Source organism: Mixophyes fleayi, chromosome 8 (genome assembly GCF_038048845.1).
Source record: "Mixophyes fleayi isolate aMixFle1 chromosome 8, aMixFle1.hap1, whole genome shotgun sequence".
Classification (NCBI taxonomy): Eukaryota; Metazoa; Chordata; class Amphibia; order Anura; family Limnodynastidae; genus Mixophyes; species Mixophyes fleayi.
In genome coordinates, this window is record NC_134409.1 from 75,131,579 (window position 1) to 75,158,411 (window position 26,833).

General features: G+C 41.8%; 1 protein-coding gene and 1 long non-coding RNA gene across 2 annotated transcripts; both read left to right on the plus strand.

The window, feature by feature from the left end:
- Positions 1–636: 636 nt before the first annotated feature.
- On the plus strand, positions 637–26,366 carry LOC142100106 (uncharacterized). The gene is made up of 4 exons (XR_012678705.1): positions 637–699; positions 25,006–25,066; positions 26,026–26,116; positions 26,311–26,366. It is a non-coding gene; the product is annotated as an uncharacterized LOC142100106 (long non-coding RNA).
- On the plus strand, positions 20,064–22,590 carry LOC142099958 (E3 SUMO-protein ligase KIAA1586-like). Its single transcript, XM_075183969.1, has 3 exons — positions 20,064–20,069; positions 20,134–21,789; positions 22,537–22,590. The coding sequence occupies exons 1-3, from the start codon at positions 20,064–20,066 to the stop codon at positions 22,588–22,590; spliced, it is 1,716 nt and encodes a 571-aa protein (XP_075040070.1).
- Positions 26,367–26,833: the final 467 nt, after the last annotated feature.

Genomic DNA, 26,833 nt, shown 5'->3' on the forward strand with positions numbered 1-26,833 from the left:
TAGTCAGTGAGACCAGGAAGGTCTATGCCACATAAAAGACTAGATAACTTGAAAAAAACTCAGCTTTGCGTTGAAACGCAATGTTTTTGTCAGAGTGTGTTTACTAACTTTGAACAAACTCACTAATATTCTCAGAATTACATACACATTTTGGCAGCATTTCACGTATCACGGGTGTTGGATGCAGCATAATTGCAAGTGATTGTATTGTTCAAAGCGGATATCATTTGTTCATGTGATAATTACACATGCTTCTATTTTAAGAATATATTTGAATCTGTAGGACAGACGTTTTATTAATAATGTATGCTTTTTTGCTTTTTTTTTTATTTGAACTAAAAGATTATGCACTAGAATCGGCGATCGTTTCTTTCTTTTAATTCCTTTACTTGAATGAATCATTGTTCCAGACTATCTCCTGTAATAATCTGTACTAAGATTGTAGTCTGGTGTAAAGCGAATGAAAGAGAAGGCACAGAAATCTGCCCATGGGGAAGTGATTGTTTTAAAGAAAAGAACCACATAAAGGTGGACTTACAAACACATACAAGAAGTATTACAATCCGGTGACTCCCTAGCCGAATGAGCGAGAGACAGGACATTGTGAAACATGTGTTTGGAAGAAGAAAAGAAAGAAAAGAATATCTTTAATCTGTGAACTACTATCCCTCCCATATGAGATATTGATCATTCAAAAGTGTAAGTACATTATATGGAAGGGGGGAAGAAGTCAATCAAAATATCAATATTTACAGAATTACTATAGTTATTATTTATTTTGGACTAAAATGATATGTATTTCCATAAGTCATTTTTTATTTGTGCCCAAATATTCAATCTTTTATTTATTTTATATGTTATTAGCTAAAGTTTCCAGCATTGCCCGGGTTTAAATCTTCAAGTTATTACGTTATCAATGAATTGGATGTAACTGTCAACCTTTTCAAAATAATTAGCAGCTGAGCAGCTCTTACAACACAGCAATGAGGTGGCTGCCCAGTGTCGTTTTTTTTTGTTTTTTTTTATAATTCTTTATTTTAAATGATCAAGGCAAGGCATACAAGATACAAAATCAAAAGACATTTACATTGTAATGAAATTGTAATTTACATTGTAATATAATCCAGGGAGGACATCCACAAAAGACTTAAGATATAACCCAACCAGTTTTTTTTTAATGTTATTTCTTGCCGTACCTTTCATAGATCAGACAACATCAAAATAGAACTGGGGGGGTGGGGGGGTGTAAAAGGGGGGGGTAAGAGGGGAAAGGGAAGAAGGAAGACCACAGAAGATAGACAAGGATGCGGTCAGAGAGAAGGCAATGAAAGTGTGTTAGAAGGTCGAGGGTTGGTAGAGCAGGAGCAGGGTCCTACTCGCCACACATGGGCCTCCACGAGGAAATTAAGTGTCAGGGGGAAAAGCGCTTTCCGCCATTTTCCATGAAGCCCAAACTTGGCTGAAAGCGTAACCTCTGTCGTGTAAGTGGTAAGTAATCTCCTCTATTGCTGCCACATTCCAAATTAGTTTTTTAAGGGTCGAAAAAAATGGAGAAGAAGTGCGCTTCCAGTTGAGGGCAATGAGAGATTTGGCGGCTGTGAGGATGTGCGCTGTCAATTTTTTGGAGAATTTATCAAGGTCCGGGGGAGGGTAACAAAGGAGAATGATCCAAGGGTCCTTCGCAACGGGAGTCTCAAATAAAGTATTGATAAAGCCATGGATCGCATCCCAGAAGGGAGCGATGATTGGACAAGTCCACCAGATATGTATCATAGAACCCCTGTGGCCACAACCCTGCCAACAGTCAGGCGACGAGGAAGGGAACATTGCATGAAGTCGAGTAGGGGTGTAATACCAGCGAAAGTAAATTTTATAGGATGTTTTTTTTAGTTTGGTCGATATAGAGCTTTTGGCTATCCCCAGTCTCATGTCCTCACAGGCCTCCTCATCTGGCGGAGGGCCGAGATCTCTCTCCCATTCAACCTCATGGGGGAGCTGAGGGTGAAGAGTGCAATCAAGAAAGATACTATAAAGCTGTGATATCATGCCTTTGGACATGGGGTGGAGTTTGCATAGGTTCTCAAATGGAGTGAGAGGACGTAATGTAAATTTGGGTGGCAGGGATCGCAAAAAATGGCTGATTTGAAAGAACTCAAAGGGGCTAAGCGTCCAGTCTGGGGAGTGGGACTGGAGCTCAGCCAGTGGAAGCCACTGGCCTTGTTTCGAGAAGTCTGATGGAAATTTAAGTCCAGCCTGAGTCCAGAGACGGTGTCTCAATCTAGATAGGCCGGGAGGAAATATGGGATTAAACCAGATGAGGGTCAGGGGAGAGAGGGCAGATGTAAGCTTTAGTTTGAAGGAGTAGGAATCCCAAATCTTAATGTCAAAATTAATAGTGGGAAGGAGTTTAGAGGGCGAGGGGCGATGTATAGGGGGCAGGCCCCAAAGCAGGGTCAAATCAGGGAGGGCAGTATGCGCCGCCTCCAGGTCAAGCCATGACATATAACCTGAGGGGGCATATGATGCAACAATTTGGGAGAAGTGGGAGGCCAGGTAGTACATCTTAATATCGGATAGGCCCCTACCACCACTGGGGATAGGTTTCTTAGGGACAGCAACCGATACCCGTGGAGGCCTATGATTCCAGATAAACTGAGTAAGGGCCTTCTGGATGTTGGATAGGAGGGTGGCAGGGACAGAAACTGTCAGGGTTTGGAAGAGGTACAGCCATTTGGGTATGATATTCATTTTTACTGCGATGATCCTGCCCAGCCATGAGATAATAAGGGGTTTCCAAGAAGCCAAGTCAGATTGAGTTTTGGAGAAAAGAGGTGGGAAATTTTCTTGATAGAGGAGATCATATCAGGAAGTGAGATAGACTCCCAGATATTTTATTTTCCTATTCTGCCACTTAAATTTAAAAGAGGACCGGAACACTTCGGCCTCCTGGGGGGACACATGGAGCAATAGGGCCTCTGATTTTGTATAATTTATTTTGTAGCTAGATACGTCACCATAGGCCTGGAGAACATTATACAGGTTAGGGAGAGAAATCGTTGGTTGGGAGAGTGAAAGCAGGACATCGTCCGCAAAAAGCGAAATTTTAGAGTCAATGTCCCCCACTTGCACACCAGAAAAATTAGGGTTATGGCGAATTTAAGAGGCCAATGGCTCAATCACCAGAGCAAAGATAAGGGGAGAAAGGGGACAACCCTGCCTCGTGCCGTTTTGGATGGCTAGCGGGTTTGAGGGTACCCCGTTGATCAAAACTTTAGCTAAAGGCGAGGAATATAGTGCCAGGAAGCCAGTGTGGAAGTTGCCAGCGAAGCCAAAGTCCTCAAGAGCCGCTTTCATGAAACCCCAAGAGATCCTATCAAACGCTTTTTCAGCGTCCAGAGAGAGGATTATAGTGGGAGATCTCCTGGTGTTTGCAGTGTATATGATATTAATGGCCCTTCTGGTGTTGTCCCTCTCCTGGCTGCCTGGAATTAATCCCACCTGGTCGTAGTGGATCAGCAAGGGGAGGTATATGTTTAAACGATTTGCTAGGATCTTAGCGAACATTTTTAGATCTAGGTTGAGAAGGGAGATGGGTCTGTAGCTGGAACAATGAAGTGGGTCCTTCCCATCTTTTGGGATCACTACAATTCTAGCTGCGAGCATTTTGGGTGGGAAGGGGGTTCCTTGAAGGACACCATTGTACAGGGAGAGCAGGTGGGGAGCAAGCACACTCGAATTTTTTTTATAATAAGCTGCCGTAAATCCGTCTGGGGCCTGAAAATTTTCCATTCTTTTGTGATTAAATAGTGAGCAGAATTTCATCTAATGTAATTTCTTCGTTGAGGGAATGGAGGGCCTGAGGGGAAAATTTGGGAAGTTTAGATTTAACAAAGAAATCTGATATCGATGAGGCGTTAGATTGCTGCGGGCTAGAGGCAGGGGGAGGTGGAAGATTATATAGGGTGGAGTAATATTGCTGGAAAGCCTCTCTGATGGCAGTAGGGTCATGGAGGAGCTGGTTTTTAGAATCACGGATTGATATAATATTTTTGTGGGTCCTTTCTGAGCGAAGCCGCGCAGCGAGAATTTTATCCGCCTTATCCCTCTTTTCATAGAAGGATTGCCGGAGCCATTTAAGGTGTTTGGCTACCTGCTTGGAGAAAAGAAGATCTAATTGGGCCTTAGTCTCGCGGAGGGCTAGCAGAATGGAAGGGTCCGGTGTAGCCTTGTGTTGGGCTTCTAGAGATTGTAGTTTAAGAGATAACTTATTGGTCATGGTAAGGGATTCTTTTTTCTTTCTGGAAGCGATGCTAAGCAGGTGCCCCCTCAGGACCGCCTTGTGCGCTGTCCATAAAGTGGCCCTAGAAATATCTGGGTGGTTGTTGAGCTCGAAATAGTCTTCGAGGCGAGCCCCGAGCTGGGAAATTATATCCGCATTATGGAGCAGAGAGTCATTGAGGCGCCAGGTCATGGGGCGGGGACGGTCTGGGAGGCCGCAGAGGTCTATAGATATAGGGGAGTGATCAGACCAAATCATTGGGTGAATTTGGGCCGCCTGGAGGTTTAATGCAAAGTTGTGGCTGAGCAGGATCATATCAATGCGTGAGTATGAATGGTGTGGTGGGGAGTAATATGTATAGTCCCGAGAGGACGGTTCCTTCACTCGCCAGGAATCGTAGAGAAGCTGGGATTTCATGAGACTGAGGAGAGATTTAGAGGATAAATGGTCAGAAGCATTAGGGGGCGTGGCCACAGGGAGGGAACGATCCAGGGATTGGTTCAAGACAGCATTGAAATCCCCCGCTACGATAAGGTCCCCCTGCCGAATACGGGACAGCAAAACAACTATTTTGGAAAAAAAGCGGTTCTGTTGCTGGTTGGGAGCATAAACATTAACTAACGTGCATAGCTTGTTGTTAAGCCTACCTACCAAGATGAGGTATCGGCCTTCTTTGTCTGCAAGGGAGTCAATGAGTTCGTAGGTTAAATGGCGGGCAAATAAAATTGCCACCCCTTGTTTTTTGGTTGAGTGATCGCAAGCATGGTATGAGGCGGGGTATGCTTTGGAGCGGAGCTCTGGGTGGGAGTTATGTTGAAAGTGTTTCTCTTGTAGAAAAATTAAATCGCCCTTATGAAGCTTTAGGGTAGCAAAAAGCTTACCTCTTTTCTGGGGGCTATTTAGCCCTTTAACATTGAAAGAAAGTGCTCTAAGACCCATGTGCAGCGAGGAGGAGAAAGATCAGGAAAAGATCTAACACAGAGTGGTCAAATAAAAAAGGGGGAGGGTTTAGAGGGGAAGTGGGAGAGGGAGGGGAGGGTATATGTTCACTCGGCGAAATAGGCCGGGACCTGTGGTGCCGACAATGGGAAGGATAACTATGCGCTGGGGATGCACATAGGTCAACAAAAGAGCCATAGGCTCTGGGGAGGCATGGCGAGGCTGCGAGAGGGTGCATCACCGGGGGGCAAAGAGCTAGGCTCTAAGTGTGTACCCCTCTGGGTCACCTGAGATATTGTAAATATAGCAAAAGTAGCAGAAATTCACGAGCGGAAGAACCGGGTGGGCGAGTATGGGGGACGGGACGGGGGTTAGTCGCAAGGGAAAGTAGAGGGTAGAAAATATGTTCCTGGGGATGGGAGGGTATTGCATCGGGGAATGAAAGGGAAGGCAGTTGAGAGGTGTCTATGAGATAGGAAAAAGTAGTATGAATGTTTAGTAAGACCAAGGAATTACCAAGTTGAGTAGTAGGAGATAAACATAAAAAATAACAGAGGACAACAAATACCTAGAACAACAAATTCTCAGCTCTAATGGGGTAACCCCGGCCGCATCCCACGGTCACCCGTGAGAAGAGTAGTAGCTCCAGTTAACATTGGCTTAACATTGTGTAACATGACCTAACATGGTATAAATTGGGAATCCCAGACACCTTAGGATGCGCCCCCTAGTAGGGGAGGCAGCCGAAAGGAGCCGGGATCCAGCAACACAGTTATATTGGGACCAAGAACATCAGGAGCAGACTAATAGGTAAATAATGCACATATGATGAACTGCAAAACATTGCAACTAAATACAGTAAGATTGTCGGGTGACATACCCACACAGCGCTAACATATGGGGACTTGGAGTCAAAAACCCAATAGAGAATGAAAGGAGTTTCACTATGAGTATGGTCGAGGACCAACCCCCAGCAAAAGAACAGTATGGAGAGAAAACTAAAAATGGGAAAAAAACACAAGACGTAAACCTGGTGCAGCAAGTCAAGTCCCTGAAGGTTCAGTAGGTCGTGGAGAAGATGATGGGATTGTGTTCCACTCGGTCCTGGGAACTTGACGCGTCGACTGGCTAGACGGCCTCTGAGGGAGGGGAGAGGGTTCAGGGAGAACGGGGAGTCCTGTAGTAATGCCAAGTTTGGGGAGTAGAGCTTGCGCCTCAAGAAGGGTTCTGGCCATAAGCATAGGACCTTGGTGCCAGATTAGGAGATGAAAAGGGAAACCCCAGCGATACTTCATTTCCTTTTGGCGGAGAAGTGTAGTTATCGGCTTGAAGTCCCTTCGCTTGGCCAGAGTGAGTGGGGAGAGGTCTTAGAAGATCCGCAGGGTGGCATTATCGTAGGTAATTGAAAGAAGTCGACATGCCTCCTGCATGACGGGCTCCTTTGCTGTGAAATAATGCATTCTAAGGATAACGTCCCTGGGTTGAGACGGGTCCTGAGCGCGAAGTCTAAGTGAGCGATGGGTCCGATCCAGTAAGAGTTGATGGGGGGCAAGCTGAGTGAAAAGCTTTTTAAGGTAGAGTTCCAAATGGGCAGACTCGACGCTTTCAGGTATCCCCCGAATTCTCATATTGTTGTGTCTGGCTCTGTTGTCCTGGTCCTCCTGGCCCTCTTGCAGCTGGAGGATATCTTGGCGAATTTGGTCCAGATCCGTATCATGTGTTTGCTGGTATGACACCACTTCTTCGACACTGTGTTCGAGATGGTCTGTTCTGTTCCCAATATTCGCGATATCTGTCTTTAGGGAGTGGAGGGCCTGCACCGAAGCTTTGACGTCTTTCACCTCTCTGAGAAGGGACAGGAAGTCCCAGCAGGTGATGGGGGAGCGGTCATCTTCGTCAGATCCTGAATCAGAGTGTTCGCCAGATCTAGTCTGGTTTTTTTGCTTGGATAGGTAGGGGAGAAGGTCTCCTCCAGCAGATTTTTTCCCTTTAGGCATTTTGGTAAGAGTGGCAGGCAGGGAGGATAGGTAGACGGTACAGGTGAGGGGAACCCGGTTAATCCACAGGGTGTAGCTCAAGGTCCAGAGGGACACAATTACATAATTAGAACCAAGTCATTTCAGAGGGTCGGGTCAGGCCACAGAGCAGAAAGGCAAGCAAGTAGCCAGCTTGGTGGAAAGGAGCTGTACACCCGGCCAATGGATTATTGAAGAGTCACTATGTGACAAGCGTTCTGCCAGTTAAATATTCAAGCGTGGAATTCTGCTAGTGTGACCAGAATAAGCAGGGGAGAAAGGATGGACCCACACTGGGGATCAGTACAGAGTGAAAAAGACCTCAGGTAGGCACAGGGTAGTGGGCCACCCAGGGGGATGCTATACAGAGGGGGGGCATATAGCAGTTGCCAGCTGGTGCTTCTTACCCTTCGGTGGGGCCACAAAACAAGCGTTGCTGGAGGTCAGGCTTCCGGGTATATCCTGCTTAATGTAGCCCCTCAGATAGGCAGCCGTTGGCGATGTGCAGCCCTAGGGATCCAGCCAGGAGCCTCAGGTAGGGGGTGTCTGACCCCTGATCCGCAGAGCCAGCCAGAGGTATCAGGATTGTGAGTTGGCTCACAGGAGCACAGTGTAGGGCAGGCGGACCAGGTATGCGGCAGTTCTATAACCCCGAGAATTGGGTCGGTGCCGCTCGGCAATATAGCTCCGCCCACCGGAAGTGAGCGTCCCGCGAGTCCCGTTGGCACTCGAGGTCTGGAGCCCCGACCGGAAGCAGGCCTGTCCCCGGAGGGATCCACTGATCGCTGGTGGGAGGGAGCCCGCAGGTGATGGAGGGGCAGCGGACAGCCGTGGAGGTCACAAGAGAGGCCCGGCAGCAGCGCTCAGTGGGCGTCAAGGGGTCCAAAGAAGCGGGCAGCTGGAGGTGTCAGGTGAGCTGTTGCCGTTCAGACGGCGTGGATGTGCGTTCTAGGGTCCCTGCTTCACAGTTGCTCCTTCAAAACGGCTTTTGGGGACCAGAAAGCCTGGTTTTAATCTTTTATTTGATTGGGTCCACGGAGCCCTCAGTAAAAGCAGCCTTCTGGAATGGCGTCCTGGCCACGCCCCGTCATTTCTGTTTTTACATCAAATGTCATTCAAATTCATCCAGTGGAAGGCCCAGAACAGGCTCCCTGTGTCAAAGTTCTGACCATCTTACACCAACGGGAGGTCCGAACAGGACCCTAACCCCCTAAAACCTGGCCAGGATCCAACTAGACCAACTTCCATTGGTTTCATCCCAATCGGTGCAGGGGTGTCTGAATGCAGGCTCAGAAACAATTCCAGTCCAGCTTTTCCACTGGTGTCAAGAGTGGTTTTGGGAGTTGTTTTCTCAGTGACCTTTATGGGGTCTGGTCTGTATATCAGGTTTACCATCCTTTCTTTTGATTCTGTCCTGCACTTTGTATTCTAATTTTGCCTTTCTGCAAGTCAGACTAGGAGGCTTTTCAATATTTGTCATTCTGTCGCGTTGTCGCTATGTGGTTGTCAGGATCTGCCTGCAAGCCTTGCATTGCATGCTGCTTTGCCTGGCAGCTCCTGCCTTTTGGACTTTATTATTGTGTTATATATTGTGGCAGTACCTTTATTCACCAGAGGTTCTGCTATTGTGCTTTCCTTGTGTGTATTAGGGTTAACCTGCTCATTATTATTCCTTGCACCTGGGTGTGTCCCTTTTTATACCTGTCAGTCCCAGCATACATTGCTGGTTATTGTTGTTACATTGTTGCTGCTTGGGATCTCTCCACACATTCTGCTTATCAGCATCAGCCGTGTACCTGGTATTTACTGCAAGCTCATTATACCTCCTGCTTACCAGCATCAGCCGTGTACCTGGTATTTACTGCAAGCTCATAATACCTTTGCTTACCAGCATCAGCCGTGTACTGCAAGCCGTGTACTGCAAGCTCATTATTACTCCTTCTGTTTTGTACTCTTCAGCAAACAAACATTGAGTGTTTTTCTCCATATTCGTGGCTCCTTAGCTGTATTCCTGCTTTGAACCGTGACAGTAAACCCAGCCCACAAAAAAACAGCTTAGGAGTCGTGTGAAAGATTTTTATTCTGGTACCTTTTTCTGCAATTCATTTTGATTTGTTTTTAGCAACGTGTCTGTTTTACCAACTTTTGAATTGCCACAGCTACAGGCTTTACAAATGGACATAATCCTTCTACGTTCTCAGCTTGCTAAATTTACTGCCTTACTTATGGACCCACTCAGGAGACTGTCAGATTCTGTCTCACCTAATTCAGAAGCTGCTGATGTGTCTCAACCCACCTTCTCTGCTGCTGAATTTGTGCAAACAGCACCTCTTAATTGTGCTTCTACAAATTTGCAGTTTACTAAGAACTATGGTGTAATAAATTCCAGGTTCACAGGTGGCCCACGTCCCCATCTGACCGAAGAGTAGTGGCGGTGCAGAATAACTAACAAATTGTGTCTCTACTGTGCCAGTAATGAACACTTCTTACAAAACTGTCCTCTCCGCACACAACGACAGCCTTCTGAACCATCTTCTGTTGTTTCCTCTCCGCATTCCGTATTTGTTTACGATTCACCTGTTCTGCCCCCCGGGATGAGGCACAATCTGCCAACCCCAGTCACCAGTTCCGAGGCGCCAGCTCCAGCCGCCTGTCCTGAGGCGCCAGCCTCTGCCTCCTGTTCTGAGGTCCCAGCCTCTGCCTCCTGTTCTGAGGTCCAAGCCTCTGCCTCCTGTTCCGAGGTCCCAGCCTCTGCCTCCTGTTCCGAGATCCCATCATCTGCCTCCAGCTCCCAGGTGCCATCATCTGCCTCCACTCCGAGGTGCCATCTTGTGGGTCACCGGTGTATTCGGCAACACTACCCAGCAGAACAGTCCTAGAGCTACCTTTGTGCTCCACCCAGTTGGCTCAGGCTCCAATTCCGAGGGAGTCCCATAAAAGGGGAGGACGTAAAAAGAGAGGAGGTTCTGCAGTGCTTCAACTTTGCTATGGCATGACTTCTTTCGCCTTCCCGGTCATGGACGAGGACTTTTCTGCCAGTCCCCCCATTGTGGACTATGATTCCGATGAATTTAGACATTTTTGGTAATCGGGCGTCTGGAATCCACCCTAAATGGGGGGGGGGGTGTACTGTCAGGATCTGCCTGCAAGCCTTGCATTGCATGCTGCTTTACCTGGCAGCTCCTGCCTTTTGGACTTTATTATTGTGTTATATATTGTGGCAGTACATCTATTCACCAGTGGTGCTGCTATTGTGCCTTCCTTGTGTGTATTAGGGGTTAACCTGCTCAATATTATTCCTTGCACCTGGGTGTGTCCCTTTTTATACCTGTCACTCCCAGCATACATTGCTGGTTATTGTTGTTACATTGTTGTTGCTTCCTTCTGCTGTGCTTCTGGTTTTCTTGCTGCTTGGAATCTCTCCACACCTCCTGCTTACTAGCATCAGCCGTGTACCTGATATTTACTGCAAGCTCATTATACCTCCTGCTTACCTGCATCAGCCGTGTACCTGGTATTTACTGCAAGCTCATTACACCTCCTGCTTACCAGCATCAGCCGTGTACCTGGTATTTACTGCAAGCTCATTATCACTCCTTCTTTTTTGTACTCTTCAGCAAATAAACATGTTTTTCACCATATTCGTGGCTCCTTAGCTGTATTCCTGCATTGAGCCGTGACAGTGGTCTAATAGCTTACATTTTTTATACTACATAACTATGTAAGATTTGGCACCTTTACCTTGAGAGCTGTGAAAGATATTCACCAACAAACTTCTTTTATATATATATATATATATATATATATATAAATATATAGATGTAGGCTTGTGAGTGTGATTTAGATTATGTTGGCTGCATATTTTGGAGTGCTGGAAAGGGCTATTATGTTATGTCTTTCTTTTTCCAGGTTTGCCTGGCTTATTTGAGATCAAAAAGGGAAAGAAGGAAATACGTTCTAATTTCCTGTGTCCTTATCATTTATATTTCTCAATTAAGATTGTATAGTTGGATTTCTCCATTTAATTTTTTTTTAAAATGGAAGATGTCTTCATAACAATACACATAATATACTGTTGATATGAAATTTGAATAGTGATTATATTCAAATCTTGTTGTGGTATCATTGCAATCAATTTGATGTAAGAAAGTACCTGTCATAGAAAAGAGTGACATTCAAACATTAAATAATTAATCAGCATTTCATCTATGTTGATAAGTTTTGTTGTGTATAGAGGAAAGAAAAAGAAACATATCCATGCAGATTACACTATGAATTTTTTTTTTATTTTCTGATTTTTGTATATCTTTTTATGGGTTTTATTTCTAATGGCAGACCAATGACCCTGCTCCTTCTCCTGAGAGAGTTTCTGAAAATAACTATCAATATAATTGCATATACAGTCAAGTCCATAAATATTGGGACATCAACACAATTCTCATATTTTGGGCTCTATACAACACCACAATAGATTTAGCTATCAGATCATCAAGTGAAGGGAGTAGCTCAGATAATGCAAGCTCGTCTTTGATTCGATCTGAAATGCTGCTACTAGGGCCTCATTGTTCCGCTGTTACAGCAAAGCAAGAGTGTGGAACTACACCACATATTATCATCTACTTCTGGCACCTTCACACAAATGTAAAATGCTGGCTGCTGCAGAAGTAGAACATCTGGGATCATCATAAATTTAAGAAAGGCCATGATAAAGGATGTACAGGAGTGAACAATTGGGTCATTTTGCTCCCACAGGGGAAAGGCCCAGGCCAAAGTTTGATTCATAAATAAAGAAATAATGTAAGCCACTTTTCACCTATTGGTAGGAAAATTACCTTGGAGTAATTCAAATCGAGTATCACATTGATTAAGGAATCTGCAGCAAGTTTTGAGATCCCAATCGTATTTGGCTGGAGAAGGTATTCTGAGGTTGCTGTCAGCAACTGGAGCTGCTAAGACAACCAGATTTGTAGCTGCAGTGGGTAATACAGGATAAGCCAGAGAACTCTGGAGAGTATCAAGATGGGCTGAGAGCCCCTGAAGCCACTGGACTAGATAATTCTACATTGCCTTTTGTTTGTCCACATTACCCAGACAATGTTAGCGCAGCTCCTTTGAGGACGGATTATCTGTTGAATCCATTTTGAAAGGCCAGTAGATATTGTAAGGAATTACACATGACCTTCTGGATCAAACAGCAAGACTGATTTGACTCTACCTGCAGCAACGTCTAAGGTTAGATGTTCACCAGGGACCTGCACAAGGGGTATGTGATTAGCTGCTGTCCTTCTGCAGGCTATATGTACAGATATTGGACGTGACTGGCAGGTGGACGGAATTAGTCATGAGTCATGTGGAATTATCAATATAGCGAATAGCCCGGAACTCACTGGTGTGGATTGAACATCTAGAAACAAACTAGCGTGGAGAGAATGATCAGGAACTCTCTGGTGTGGGTGTCACATCCAGTTGCACACTATCGTGGATAGAAAAACCAGGAACACACTGGGAGATTGAGAGCAAAAGGACACTTTAGTGCAATATCCAGGAACTCACTGAGGAAGCCAGAAACCAAATAAACAGGAACTTGGCTAAATCTGCATGCACAATTTTACTGTAAATGCCTTATATAGTGTAAAAACAATAAGGGAGCGGTGAGGCAGAGTTCAATAGGACAGAAGCCTATAAATGGACAAATTCAGTATAAATCTGTCCAGTCTGAAAGTGCTCCTGAATCTGTGTTTCTGAATCTGAACACCCGAAAGTTCAGAGTCTGTCAGAGAACAGTAGAGTACTCTGGTCTGGTAATGCAGAAGCAGGAAAGCAAGAGCAGTTATTTATTTCATCAGACAGAGTTGGTTTGGTGTCTGGTTGTCACCATAAGATTGTACTGCACTTCTATGTCTGTCTATATTATACATTGCGGGATTTTCACTAAACCTGCTTGTACACAGATAACTGTCCACTAATTCACCCACAGCACCATGACCATTCTGAGGAAATTGGCAAAATAAAACAATACAATACAATACTAATTTAGCTGTAGTCTTTAAAATATTAAATAATATTAATACCATTCAAATAGTAGTTGATCTCAGAGCATGATTTAAATAGAGGTAAGCAGGATCTTGTTGTTTATACTAAGGAAAATTATTCCAGTAAATCTAATTTAGTTTCCTTTTGTAAGGCTTTGATATGCATGCCAAAATTTAAAGTTTATAAAGAGTAAAGGAAATAGTAACAATGGGAAATATTTAGCTAAGTAATTAAGGTTTATTTCAATGAAAGGAAAATAAAGATAAATAAAGTAACATCTTTGGAAGTTAAGATATGTAAAGACAGCACACAGCAAAAGCTACATTTGCCCTTTTGTGATATCCCTAAAAGCAATTTAAAAATTTGCAGCACAAATGTTGTTTCATGATATAGTGTGCCTATTTTTATGCGCATGGAAATGTTTTACAGGGAAGCTCATAGATGTGCAGGCCAAGGTGGCAGCATCTGTGGGGGTGCAACATTTTGTATCTTCTAACAGGAGGAGCTGGGCAGATCAGGGGCTAAAAGCATGCATCCTACTAATGCTCGTAAACAAAAAAAAGGAGATTTAGTTTGCGTCCCATTATTTAAAAGACATTCAAGGGGAGGAGAATGCGCATTTAGGGAGGGCGTTTCCTGTTTTGAATTTTTAGATCTTCGCTGTACATGCTCCAGTCTCTGTGGATGCTCATAAGGGCAAAGCGGTGGTCTTGAAAGGCAGACTTGGCATTGCCTATCCTCTCTCACCTCTGGGACCCATAGCAGCTACAGCCCCGGCAGTTGCAGTAGTTTTGCTACTGTCTAAAGCATAAATGTGAATGAAGGGACTTGGAAAAATGATGACCCTTGTCTGCAGGCTTAATTGCTTTGATCAAAATATGAACTAATACCTCATATTTTATTTTGCTAGATACGTAGAAATTTGCAATAGTAATTATCAAGGTTGGCAATAAATGTGTTTTTTTTTTGCATTCATATAGGGGAAAAGAAAATAACCTTTATTAATTTAGGTACGTTTTATTTTAAGTTAAAGAACATTTATAAAATATAAGTCACTTTTTTATATTTAGGGGGTTGGGGCTGGCCAAGCTAACTCTCTCCAAGATCAGAGAAACTTAACAGAAAATTGTTGTGTTTAAACTACAAAGGCGGCTCAAACTTAAAAGTAGTAAACTGCCACAAAGTTCTTTAAACCAAGTTGTTCTTTTGACCCTCCTTTAACTAATCTTGCCATCAGTTTTTTTGTACGGATGGTTGATAGACAGGCATTATGAATAGACACAGGACTCAATATTATTTGACTGCTCTTGAGTGTAAAGTACTAAATTACCTGTGCAAAAATTCTGTGTTAGCATTATACCTGCTGACAGAGGTGCAATTGTCATCCAAGACTATAAGGATACAGAAGTGAGATCATGAATCAACTATAAGATGTGTCTATCTATATTACACTCCATGGGTAGGCTACCAACTTTTACAGACAGATTATTGACCAAAGGTCTGACTTTGTGGTTACTAATGGGTGGTTTACAGAGATAACATCAAAGTTATTACAAAAGGTTTTCCCAGTGTGTCCTGTTATTTACGCATTGCCTAAAATCCATAAATCCCTTGCATCGCCTCCTGGGAGAACAATTATCTCAGCACCAGGTTACCTACTACAACCAATGTTATAATTTATTGCTTTTTATCTGCAACACCTACAGTAGTGCGATCTATTCCCGATTTTACACAAGGTTCTTTTTCATTTGTAAAGATTTATCTACAATTGAAATTGACATGAATTGTCATAATAGATGTCAAAAGCCCGTATACTGTTATGCTCCATCATTCTGGGATGGAGAGAATATGTATTTTTTTATTGAGAACAAATGCTGATAGAATGTTCCAACAGAGTTCATGACTGATTTACTTCACCCCGCTTTAAAATGGAATTGTCTCAAATTCGAGAGAAATTAATTTCTGCAAATGGCAGATACCACTATGGCTTGATCACGGCATTGAGCAATGCAAACATCTGTATACATTATTGTGAAAAAGAAAATATCCTGAAACCATTTGTACTGCATATAACCTTCTTTAGGCAATAAATTGACGACCTGGTTCTCATTTGGAGAGGAACTGAGGTACAAACCTTGCAATGGTTGAAACTGTTACAAGCTTGATTTACCCATAAGATTCACTTTTAAGTATAGTGCCAATACCATACATTATCTTGACTTTTAATCAAAATGGCCTCCTGACCACCACTGTTTACAAAAAAACACACAGACCACAATTTCTAGTTACACACAACTAGCTTACCAACCAGTACAATTCAGTAAAGGACTGCCAGACTTACAGCTCCACGGCTGCTACAAATTTTTAAAAATACGGATATCACTTTGGCTAATGAGCAGCTAGGCAACATGGCAGATTGCTTCCTACGGAGGGGATAAAAACATAATGATGTTTATCAATGTTTAACACGTTCGTGCTATCACTTTATGGAAGACACAACAATAATAAAACTAATAAACGGGTACAAATTGTAATAACACTTTTTGCATAATGGCTTCATTTTTAAAAAATGTGTTACCTAGTGATTTTAATAGTGTCATATAATGTAAAAGTTTGAAAATCATTTAGACATGATTGTGCTCCAGTACACCCTTGTTTGTTGTGAGCCGCGGTGATGCCTCTAGTCGCAGCAACTCGCTGTGCCTGCCACTCCTACCTTTTTTATTATAATTTATTTATTTTTTGTATATATTTGTTTTCTTTATACCGGGCATGAGGTGGGGGCCGGAATTACTGGTGGATGATCGCGCGGAGAGGTGGGGGCGGTCTGTGAGATGCAGGGAGCGATGAGCGGCACTTGGGGATTTAAGCAGAGTGGGTGGGGACCGACACTACAGGTGGATGATCGGGGGGGAAGTGAGATGCGCGGAGCGATGAACGGCACTTGCGGATCTAAGAAGAGCCAGTGGGGGCCGGTATTACAGGTGGATGATCGTAGGGAGTGTGTGTGTGTGTGTGTGTGAGAGATGCGGGGAGCGATGAGTGGCACTTGGGGATCTAAGTGGATCACATACTCACTAGCACCATATGTAGACTATAACTGTAGATTATAAACCTGCCTCTAGCTCGTCTCTGAATATATACTCTACCACTGGCAGCATCACTTGTTAAGTGAAGGAAAAAAACGAATATTGCTGCAGCTATAGAATTCCATGCTATATATACCAGAAGAAAATAATTGTTAGTCATGTACTTCAATATATAGGCCAGGGTTGCCCAACTAGCCGTTCGTCATAAAATTTTTTGGTCCCCCACCTTCCAATTTCTATGGCTCTAGTGTGGTGGTGGACAAGAGGTGGCCCTCTGAACCTTCACCTGTGGCCCTGAGAGTGCTGTTGCCATCAAGCGATTGTATTCTGTTTGGGATCTGTCGTTGGCTTCCTTGCCAGGAGGTGGTCCAGTCAGTGGAGAGATACAAGCAGCGATTCGCAAGGCTGCCTGTTGCTGAGTGGCAGTGTACGCGCCCAGTGTGTCTGTCCCTGTTTGTCTCCCTGCTGATGGATTAAGCTGGTCCATTCACATAGTCAATGCATGTACTCCACTCACTGGTGTGCTGACTCTGTCTGCTTGTGTTTGCTTTGCCTACTTGTGTGTTAGCTCCAGTGGTGGGATTCAGCCGGTTCGCACCGGTTCTATAGAACCGATTCCTAAAATACTTGCGGTTCGGCAGAACCGTTTGCTGGCCTGCTGTGCGGCACTGGCTCCTCCCGGCTCCCTCTCCCGATCCGTCACGCAGAGCTTCCGATGCTCTGCTGGAAAAGAAAACTGCATATTACCTCATGCGGCTGCGCGATGTGACATCCTGACGCAGCCGTCGTGATGTCATGCGCAGTCGCCTAGGAGCCTCTGACTACGCGGTTTCACTAGCTGGGTGCGCACAGTGAATGCCAGCAGCCTGCTCAGGTATTAATTTGTATTCGTCCTTCGTTTTGGTTTTAAGTAAGAAAGAGTATTTTTTTTGTCATTGTTTCTGGGGGGGGGGGTGTAAGGAAATATCTGCGGGGGGAATAAGTAAAAATTATTGCAGGGGGGGGCAATGACTGCAGGGGAAAGTATAAGGAAATTACTTTAAGGGGGGAGTATAAGGAAATACCTTCAGGGGGGGAATAAGTAAAATTTATTGCAGGGGGAGGCAATGACTGTAGGAAAGGGCTAATGAAAATACCATGCAGGGGGGAGTAAGGAAAAATGGCTGTCGGGGGGGGGGGGCAATGGCTATAAGAGGAGGAAATGAAAATTACTGAAGGTGGGTAGTTAAATGAATTAACAAGTTTTTTATCTATACATATTTTGTTAAAATATATATATATATATATATATATATATATATATATATATATATAATAACTAACCCACGCATCTAAACACAACAAAAACAGCGTTGTGGGGAGTAAACTGTATAAAGATGTATATATATATATATATATATATATATATATATATCTATTTATATACATCTTTATACAGTTTACTCCCCACAATGCTGTTTATGTTGTGTTTAGATGCGTGGTTTAGTTAGAGGGAGCACAATAGTCCATATTAACAGCTACAGTGGGAAGTAATAACTATTTTGGAAGTACACAATTTATTTTTGTGTATCTGAGTTTATTACCTGTTTGAAGTTGTTATTGTAATGAAAATACCTGCAGGGGTAATGAAATGTCTTAGGGGGTATTTAATAAATAGAGCAGCTTTGGGAGGCATGATAACTTTATTGCGTGACGGTTACATGGATGCTCTCTGTGGTCTCAGCGATCACTAGAATATTAAATACTAGTGAAATGGGGCTGGTAGAGGTTAATATTTTATTGACCACAAATGTTCAGATATTGCTTATATATGCCTGTACAATGGGGTAGTTTTATCTGTCCATAATGAAGTGTTTTGTTTGAACTAAGGAGCCTAATCATTCAGGGTTTGTTAACATTTTGCATTATAATACAATTTTTGCATTTTCAATACAGGACTCCAACTTTCACAAGCCAGCGAGAGGACAACAAAGCTGCAAGAGAGAAGAGCAAGAACAGGTAAGAGACAATGGCACAATCTGTCTAAATTTAATGCTGGAGAACACTTATGAATATTCATATTTAGGAGTATTCAGTAACATATTTGTTTCAATTGCTTCATTATTGTAGGGTATGCAACTTATTTAAACACATTGTTGGTTGTGCAGTATTTGTGCTGATTTAGTCTTTTAGTGTATGCTACGTGCCGGATTAGTTATTTATTTTAGAATGATTTTTATTTTTTCATTTTGAATTTACGTCTATTGTGTTAAATTATATGGGCCTGAGTCAATGAGGAAAGCAAAGCAAAATAAGAAGTAAGTTTGCTCCTGAACAAACCATGTTACAATGCAAGGGGTGCAAATTAGTTTATTATTTTGCACATAAGAAAAATACTGGCTGTTGCTTCATGTTGGACTGCACCAGCAACACCATTTCAGCATCCAACTATATCGTGCATGGAGCCCACAGCAGGTGGGCCTGTGTGCTGTAAATGCCAGGGCTGATTTTTAGTCCCAGTCCGGCCCTGCCTGCTGGCCTGGAGAAATCAGTTTTAATAGCTCTTGAAAAAGTTCTTTATAGAACGAAACGCAGAGGTCCGCTATCATTTGATACTTTGGCACTTGACATTTTAAACAGTTTTTTACTTTGATGACAGCGTGTAAACTGTCATTATCTGTATGTAAAATAAAGTTATTTTATTCAAGATCCATCTGTCTACTCGATCTGTGAGAGGAAGGAGCGTGACTAACGAGGAGACCACTTGTTTTACACTGCAACAGCATTTGGGATACCGCGCTATTACAGGTATCTCTGGAGGTTAATTTGACCACTATACGTTTTTGATGGTTCCCGCGAGGTGACAGTGAACAGAATTGGAATCTTTCAACCTACATACGTCTGCTTGATTATGAGGCGGAAAGAGGGCTAAACAGTGAGGAGTACACTCGCCTTCATATTTGAATAGAACTTGGGGCACACCGCTACTGTGAAAAAACTTGGAAGGTGTAAAGTTTGGACACGCAGTGCGGTAGTCTCCGTTGTGGTGACATCAGGCGGAATTGGATTCTACTAAACTTATATGTAAGTAACGGATTGCACTGTTTTCCTTTTATCAACATGAGAGCTGATTGTTATTTTATTTGTATATATATGGAACGAGACTAACACCTTTGCTTTGAGGCACATTATTTTCACTGCAGTGTTTAATGTGGCAAGAGAGGGGAAGGGCTGCTGAAAGCTGCTGCTAGCTTGCTGAGGAGGAGAAGGTTAGCTCAGGGGCTGTCAGTATGGCTGAGCTGGTTGCTGGGCTGGCTGAGGGCTGGCCAGAGAGGAGAGGAGCCATTTTAATTAGCCTGTAGTGGTGGAGGGGGGAATCAAAATGGCGCAGTAGTATGATGAAGATTCTTCATGCTGCCATGGGACCATGACTTCTGTACTTAGAGTGAGGCTGAGATGTATGCTTCTACTTCCATGTCCATAAATAAATGTTATTATATACAATTTTTTTAATGTTTTTTATGTAGCCCTTGAAACAAGGATGAAAAGGCAACATACTTTGAGAGATTTTTTCAATAAGAAAACAAAGTCAGATTCCGCTGTTGTATCAGAATTGCCCTTGGAAGGTTCAACACAGTCACTAGCAAAACCAATACAGTGTGAAGAAAGCAGCACGTCAATTGAAATAGAAAATCACAACAACTCCAATATTGCAGACAGTCTTCCGGAATGCTGGTCAGTGCAACAATATAAAAATTTTAAAGAAAAATATGAAGGCCTGGGCATTTGTAACAAAAAGTTAGGTTATGAGTATTGTGCGAAATATGATTTCATAAAAGAGAAAAGTGTTCATGTGTCAAAAGAGTGGAAAGGTTTTCAGATTGAGGCATCAGGGAAAAACAGAATGGTACAACAAGCTTCTCTAAGGAAAAAAATGAAAGAACATTTTTCATCAAAGGCTCATAACATTTGTAAAGACAACTTCAAAATACGTGAGCAGGATACTATAACAAACGTAGTAGATACAATGAATAAAAAATATTTCAGTACTACTTGTAGAGTATTTAATACAATTGACAGCCTGACAAAAAGATGTAAACCATTTTCAGACATAGAAGATGAGATCGAACTGCAAATGAAAAATGGATTAGATATGGGAATAGGATTGCATTCACGTAAAACTGCTGTGAAAATAGTAGATTTTATTGCCAAGGAAATTAAAAAAGAAATATTTAGTAAAATTACTGCAAAAGATAAGAAAATATGTTTGATTATTGATGAAGCTTCAACTATATCTTGCAAACCAGTTATAATACTGCTCTTAAAAGTTGAGGACTCGGTTTCATCTCCAACAATTTTTGTTGAGCTAGTTGAATTGGAAAAACAAGATGCAGAGACAATATGTTCTTCAGTTCTGGAAAGCTTACATAAAATTGGGCTTACCAAGAACTACTTACAAAAATTACAAAAAAATTTAATCGGATTTTGCTCTGATGGTGCAAGTGTTATGCTTGGGCGAAAATCTGGAGTGAGCACTAGGATCACAAAAGACTTCCCAAACATAATAATATGGCACTGTTTAAACCATCGCCTCCAACTTGTTTTAGATGACTCAATAAAGGAAATAAAGCAAGTAAATCATTTCAAAATATTCCTTGATAAGATATATACTATTTTTCATCAATCCAATAAGAACCAGATTGAACTTACCAAAATATCCGAACAACTTGGAATTGAAATTATTAAGATTGGTAGAATTTTGGGACCAAGATGGGCTGCCTGTAGTTTAAGGTCAACCCTAGCTGTGTGGCGCGCTTATCCTGCACTACATCACTATTTTTCTTCAAATGCCAAGTACTTGGGTATGGCTACCCGTCTTAAAAATATATTTTTTTTAACTTATTTGGCATTAATGATTGATATTTTACACGAAATTTCTCTGCTTTCCAATGCACTGCAAGCAAGAAATACCGACATAATAAAGGCTGAAAAGCTTGTGATTCGATCTATTAAAGCATTTGAAATGCTTGAAAAAGAAAAGGGTCCATACGAAAAAAAGGTTAATGAATTAATTACTTCAGAAAGCTACAAAAAAATCGATTTTGTAGAAAATCATCGGTTTGTTGGCCTTCCTCGGAAAACACTCTTACAAGGCATTGTAACGAATTTTAAAAAAAGATTAATGGATTGTGGCCATTTAAAAGCAAGTTGTAGCCAATTTGATGATAATAATGCATTACAATTTCTCAAGTTTTTGGAGCCAGATTACTGGAATATTGAAGAAGTAATAGTTCCATGGAAAGCAGCTGAAGAGCAATTGCATGTATTTAATACATTTTTCAATTACCAAATTGAGATTAATGAGTATCGAGATTTTGTGGAAAATGTGTTAAAAAGCAACTATTCAATTCCTGAAAGTGTTCAAAGAGCTAGAAATATTGTCAGAACAATTGCTGTAAGTTCAGCAGAAGCAGAAAGGGGTTTTTCAAAGATGAACATTATATGTTCTGAGAAGAGAAGTCGGCTAACTGTTTCCAATATATCAAACATTATGATTATCGGTCTTATCGGCCTACCGCTGAAGGAATGGAATCCTACTCCTATAGTGCAAAGATGGTTAAGGGTAAATCACACAGCTGATGATGCTCGGATAAAAGCAAAGAAAATTGCAAGTGAGGACGCCAATCAAACAGCAATATGGAAATATCTTCACTAACTGTTTATGAGGTATTTAATATTTAAAATCTTACGTTACACATAATCTAGTTGTCTTTACCTCTTTTACTGTTCTTATTGCAGTATTTAATGCGTGAATTGTTAGACTACCTTTCGGTTTATCTTTTGGTATAGTTAAAATGGTCATTAGGACATAGAACCTGTTGTTAATTTTTTTGAATCCCACCACTGGTTAGCTCCATCAACTGTGACAGGTGGACTCTGCCTACCATTGCATAATGTATTTGCCTTGCCTAAAACCGATGTACCTAGGACTAATGGAGTGCTAACTCTGCCTAGTATTGGCCCCACCTACCGCTTTGAGAATTTTTTCCAGGGCCACTTTAAGTTCCCAATCCACCCCTGCTTGTAACTCTCTTTACCCCCTGAGTTTATTCCCCTCTCATTCCGCTTATTTCCCTCTCCATTCATCTTTCTTTTTTGTTGCATAACTTTCACTTGTGTCTTTCTCTTTTCTGTAGTGTAGTGGAGCAGCCAAGATCTGCTTGCTCTGTGCCTGCAGGACCGTGTGCTGCAGTAATAGACTGCACGGTCCCTACATTCACACAGTAAAAGGGGGCAGAAAGATTGCTTGGTCCGCCCACTTATTTTAAATAATTTGTTTCTACTAAACCTCTTTACACAAGGTAGAATGTGACATACATACACTTTTAGTCATGTGTGTATATGTTGGATCATTAAAAAAAGACAATGTCCATTAATTGCAAATTAATACCATTTTATTTCTTTGTGGCAACTCAATATGTGTACCCATTTGAAATATTTATTTTCAATGAGGATTATCACTGAAAATACACTAAAATTTACACTGTTTTGCTTAAGGAGTACATGACGGTTTGTTGTGTATTTAAAACTATATCTATCTATATGTACACAATATAGTTACAAAGGAAGTGCTTTGCCACAAGCCTCTAAGGGCCTGATTCATTAGTGATCTTATCTGCCGTTTTTTGCGTATAATACGAAAATCCTCTGTGCGCATGCCCAGAAAAGGGAGATAAGAAGGAAAATCTGTTGCGTAAGTTAAGAATTTCTTAAGTTAAGATGAAAACCTTTCTTAAGTGCACTTAAGAAGTTCTCCGACCACTTAAAGAAAAAGGGTTGGAAAAGGGAGGGGAAAGGGCGGAGATTGTACTGACTTAAGAATAGTAGGCATTTACCTCCAGATCCATCGGATAGATAAGAAGAAATGCTTAGCGTTCTTCTTAACTTCTTGCTTAAACTTAAGGAAGCTCGAGGTCATGTTTAAGTCCAAATAAGCTATAGCAGCAGCGCTGAAAAACAACTCTAAAGAGTAAAAAAAAAGCATTATTCGTTAAAAACACTCACAACTAAATATGCACAACATACATCTTAACATCTTCACTCTGAATTTTGTTTTCAAAATATATTAATGTCAACCATTAAACAATGTACTATTTTTTTAAACGACCATGGTGGATGTACAGATGCAATAGATTGCAATGTGAAATGATTGATGTGTAATTTCTAATAGTTAGCCTATACCTTATTTGATTTTATTTTTAAACGGCTAATAAAACGCTAGTATAAATGAAAGGCCTAATAGCTGAATTTTTTAAAACTACATAGATAAAATGTGCAAACATAAACCATTCGTACTCTTCCATAAGAGACACATAAGTAATCCACACCAACAGGGGGAAGATATTTAAACTGCACAGAGATAATGCTATGACTGAGGATTCAAACACATGATCCCACTGTTGGAGGGTGAATTGTCTAGGCACTAAGCCAAGGTGCAGACGGAAACAATATGTGCATGATGGACTAAAATGAAAAGCTTTAGCTTGCTTTAAAAACCCATAATAAAACTATACACAACATACACCTGCATACACTTCTCTCATAACAAACTTATTTTCTTTTTTAATTTTTATTAATGTCAATAATTATACAATGAAATATTTTTGCCCTATATCCATGGTAGATGCACAGTGTTAATAATTTGCAATGTAAATTCCTTAATGTATAATATAATAATAGTTGGACTTGAAATTGTTTGTCATTTTTTGCCTTCTGCCTTTTTTGGGGGGGGGGGGGGGGGGGCTTAGGTGTTGCTTGCTTTTTAGCTGTGGATATTTTCGATTTGTTTGGATTCACTTTATTTGGAACAGCTGCCTCTCCCTGTTGTAGCTTCACACAAATTTCAACATGCAGTATAGGCCTATTCCAAAAAATGGGTCAGGCATTGAACTCATGACCCCACTGATGAAAAGTGGAATGTCTAACCACTAAGGCACCATCCAGATTGAGCATTACATACATTATATAAACTTGAATGACAAGCACCATGTTTGAACGTCCTATTAGGTTAAAAAAAATAGATGTGGATGCGAATTCAACGGCTAATAATTCACAATCATAAATATACATGCACTATACAATACTCTATAGACAAAGCCAACACCAAAACATATACTAGCGTACTCTTCTATAAGTGACACATTCAAGTAAACCCACAGAAACTTGGGGATATACAAAGTCCACACAGATACTGGCATGACTCTGGATTTGAGCTCATGACCCTATTGTTGGCAGTTGGTTTGTCTAACCACTAAGGTATACTTCAGATGGAAACAAACGTACAACACAAAACAGACACTAGTGGCAACCTAAATTGTTAATGAGCATAATTATATGAACAGTTGCACACACCTTCTTAATTACCGACATGAAGGATCATATTTTTTTTTTTCAAAAAAATTAAAATAAGAATGTTTATGCAAATGCATCTCAGAATAAATCGCAATCAGAAATAAGCGCAAACATATTGTAATTAGGTTAAAATTAAACAACAGATATCCGTAAATAGCGTTGCATAGACCCAGCATCTGTGAAACTTTTCAATCTAATATCTATTAAGATGATTCTTATGTGTTTTGGCACTTCCCCAGGTTACATGTTTATCCAACAGATTCCCAGCCCTCCTGAAACTGTGGAGGCAGGACACTTCAGGTTCCAGACTGGTTTGCAAGGTAAAATATTTTTAATATGGTTTATATCACACTTTTAAAATTCTCTAACACCCTAAAAATACATGCCACTGCTGAGATTTTTAGATGTGAGTTTTCTACCCATAGCACTTATAAGCACTTATAAAAATGATGTTGATGGTTGACTGTTAGCAGGGCCGGTGCTAGGGTCCGTGGCGCCCTAGGCACATTTACAAAATCGGCGCCCCCCCGCCCAGCACATATTCAAAATGGGCGCCCCCACCCTGCACACTTACAAAATAGTGTGTAAGTGTGCAGGGTGGGGGCGCCCATTTTGAAAATGTGCGTCTTTTCTTACCTGCTTCTAACTTGCCTCCTCTCTGCTCCGTCTGCTCCCCTCCACTCACTGACACTGTCGGGCCGTGATGATGATGTCACGCCCGACAGTCAGTCAGTGAGTGGAGGGGAGGAGACAGAGCAGAGAGGTGGCGGTGGTGGTGAGCAATAGTCCCTCCCCCCCTCCCTGTGGATGTATGTGAAGCTGTGCGGCGGCCGTGAAAGGTATGGTCAGCGGTCGCCGCACAGTTTTAAAGAAATTTTTAATTTGTGGCACCCTCCAGAGCCCGGCGCCCTAGGCAAGTGCCTAACCTTGCCTAATGGGAGCACCGGGCCTGACTGTTAGAGCTTAGCTGTAAAAAGACCAAACTAAACACTTTCATTGATGTACTACCAGGCCTTAGCTGGGAGATGTCTGCCTCACCTAAAAAATATTCAGTAAGCAAACATAGTCTGTGTTAATCATATATCTGACTAACTATGTGAATGTTCTTTTCTGCCCAGGTAAAGTACGTAAAGTAAGTGTGTCTGTTTATTGATTTTAAGGCACTGATTTGTCAATGTGTTCTAATGGAGATACCTTACATTATCTTTCATTTTGAAGATAAGTGGGAAACAGACACCATTTTAGTAAATGGCTAAATGTGTGTAATTTATTCCAACAGACCTTATGACCCATCTGTCAGCTGGAGCACACAGGAGGTGCAGCAAGGATCATTTCATGGAGGAGGATCAAGGCATGAAGGAGTTGCCTCTGTAAGCATGAAAGTATCTATAGTTAACAATGTTAGTCCTTTTAGGTTATTGGGGGAGCTGCGTTACAGTTAAGGCATCAGAAATTGTGGATTTTACAGCTGGAAAGTACAGGTGTGTACAAAGTACACACAGCCAAGTAATATTTTATTTCAAAATGGCCTAAGGTTGATCTTTTTCTATAATATTTTAAACAGATAAAGAAGACATCTATTATGTGTTTCAACTTGACCTGACGTGCAACATCTCTGACCAGGGGATAAAACCAACATCCCTGTGTTAGTATTTTTTTTTTATTAAAGGATTTTGTATGTACAGTTTGTTTATAATTTGTGTTTTATTTGATTGAGAAGTGTGTCCCTTAGACTAAACGCAGTTAAAATCATGCAGGTGAGTGACTTGCCAAAGAACCTGTGTTATGTGGATTCCTGGAATTTCAGCCAATAGGAGCAGGAAGGGGATGGGACTTATACACAGTTATAAGTCAGTGCTCAGAGGTTACAGTCCTTCCTGCTTCCGGATTCCTGAGAGTTAGGCTGAGTACTGATCTTCTCATTGTGTAAAGTATTACAGTGCATAGTGTTCTCTGTTCCTCTCCTTTATTTTATTTTCTGGTTCTGTTTTTATCCCCTCGTTATTTCCACCTTCTCCTCTCTGCTCTCTCCCACACCCTCCTCTCTTTCCTTCCCTCTCTCTCTGTAGCGCGGGGCTCGGTGTCTC

Bases quoted from the DNA above. Each gene is read 5' to 3' on its own strand.
- LOC142099958 (XM_075183969.1), top strand. The intron at 21,790-22,536 runs GTAAGTTCAGCA...TCTGTAGTGTAG, and splicing joins ATATTGTCAGAACAATTGCT to TGGAGCAGCCAAGATCTGCT.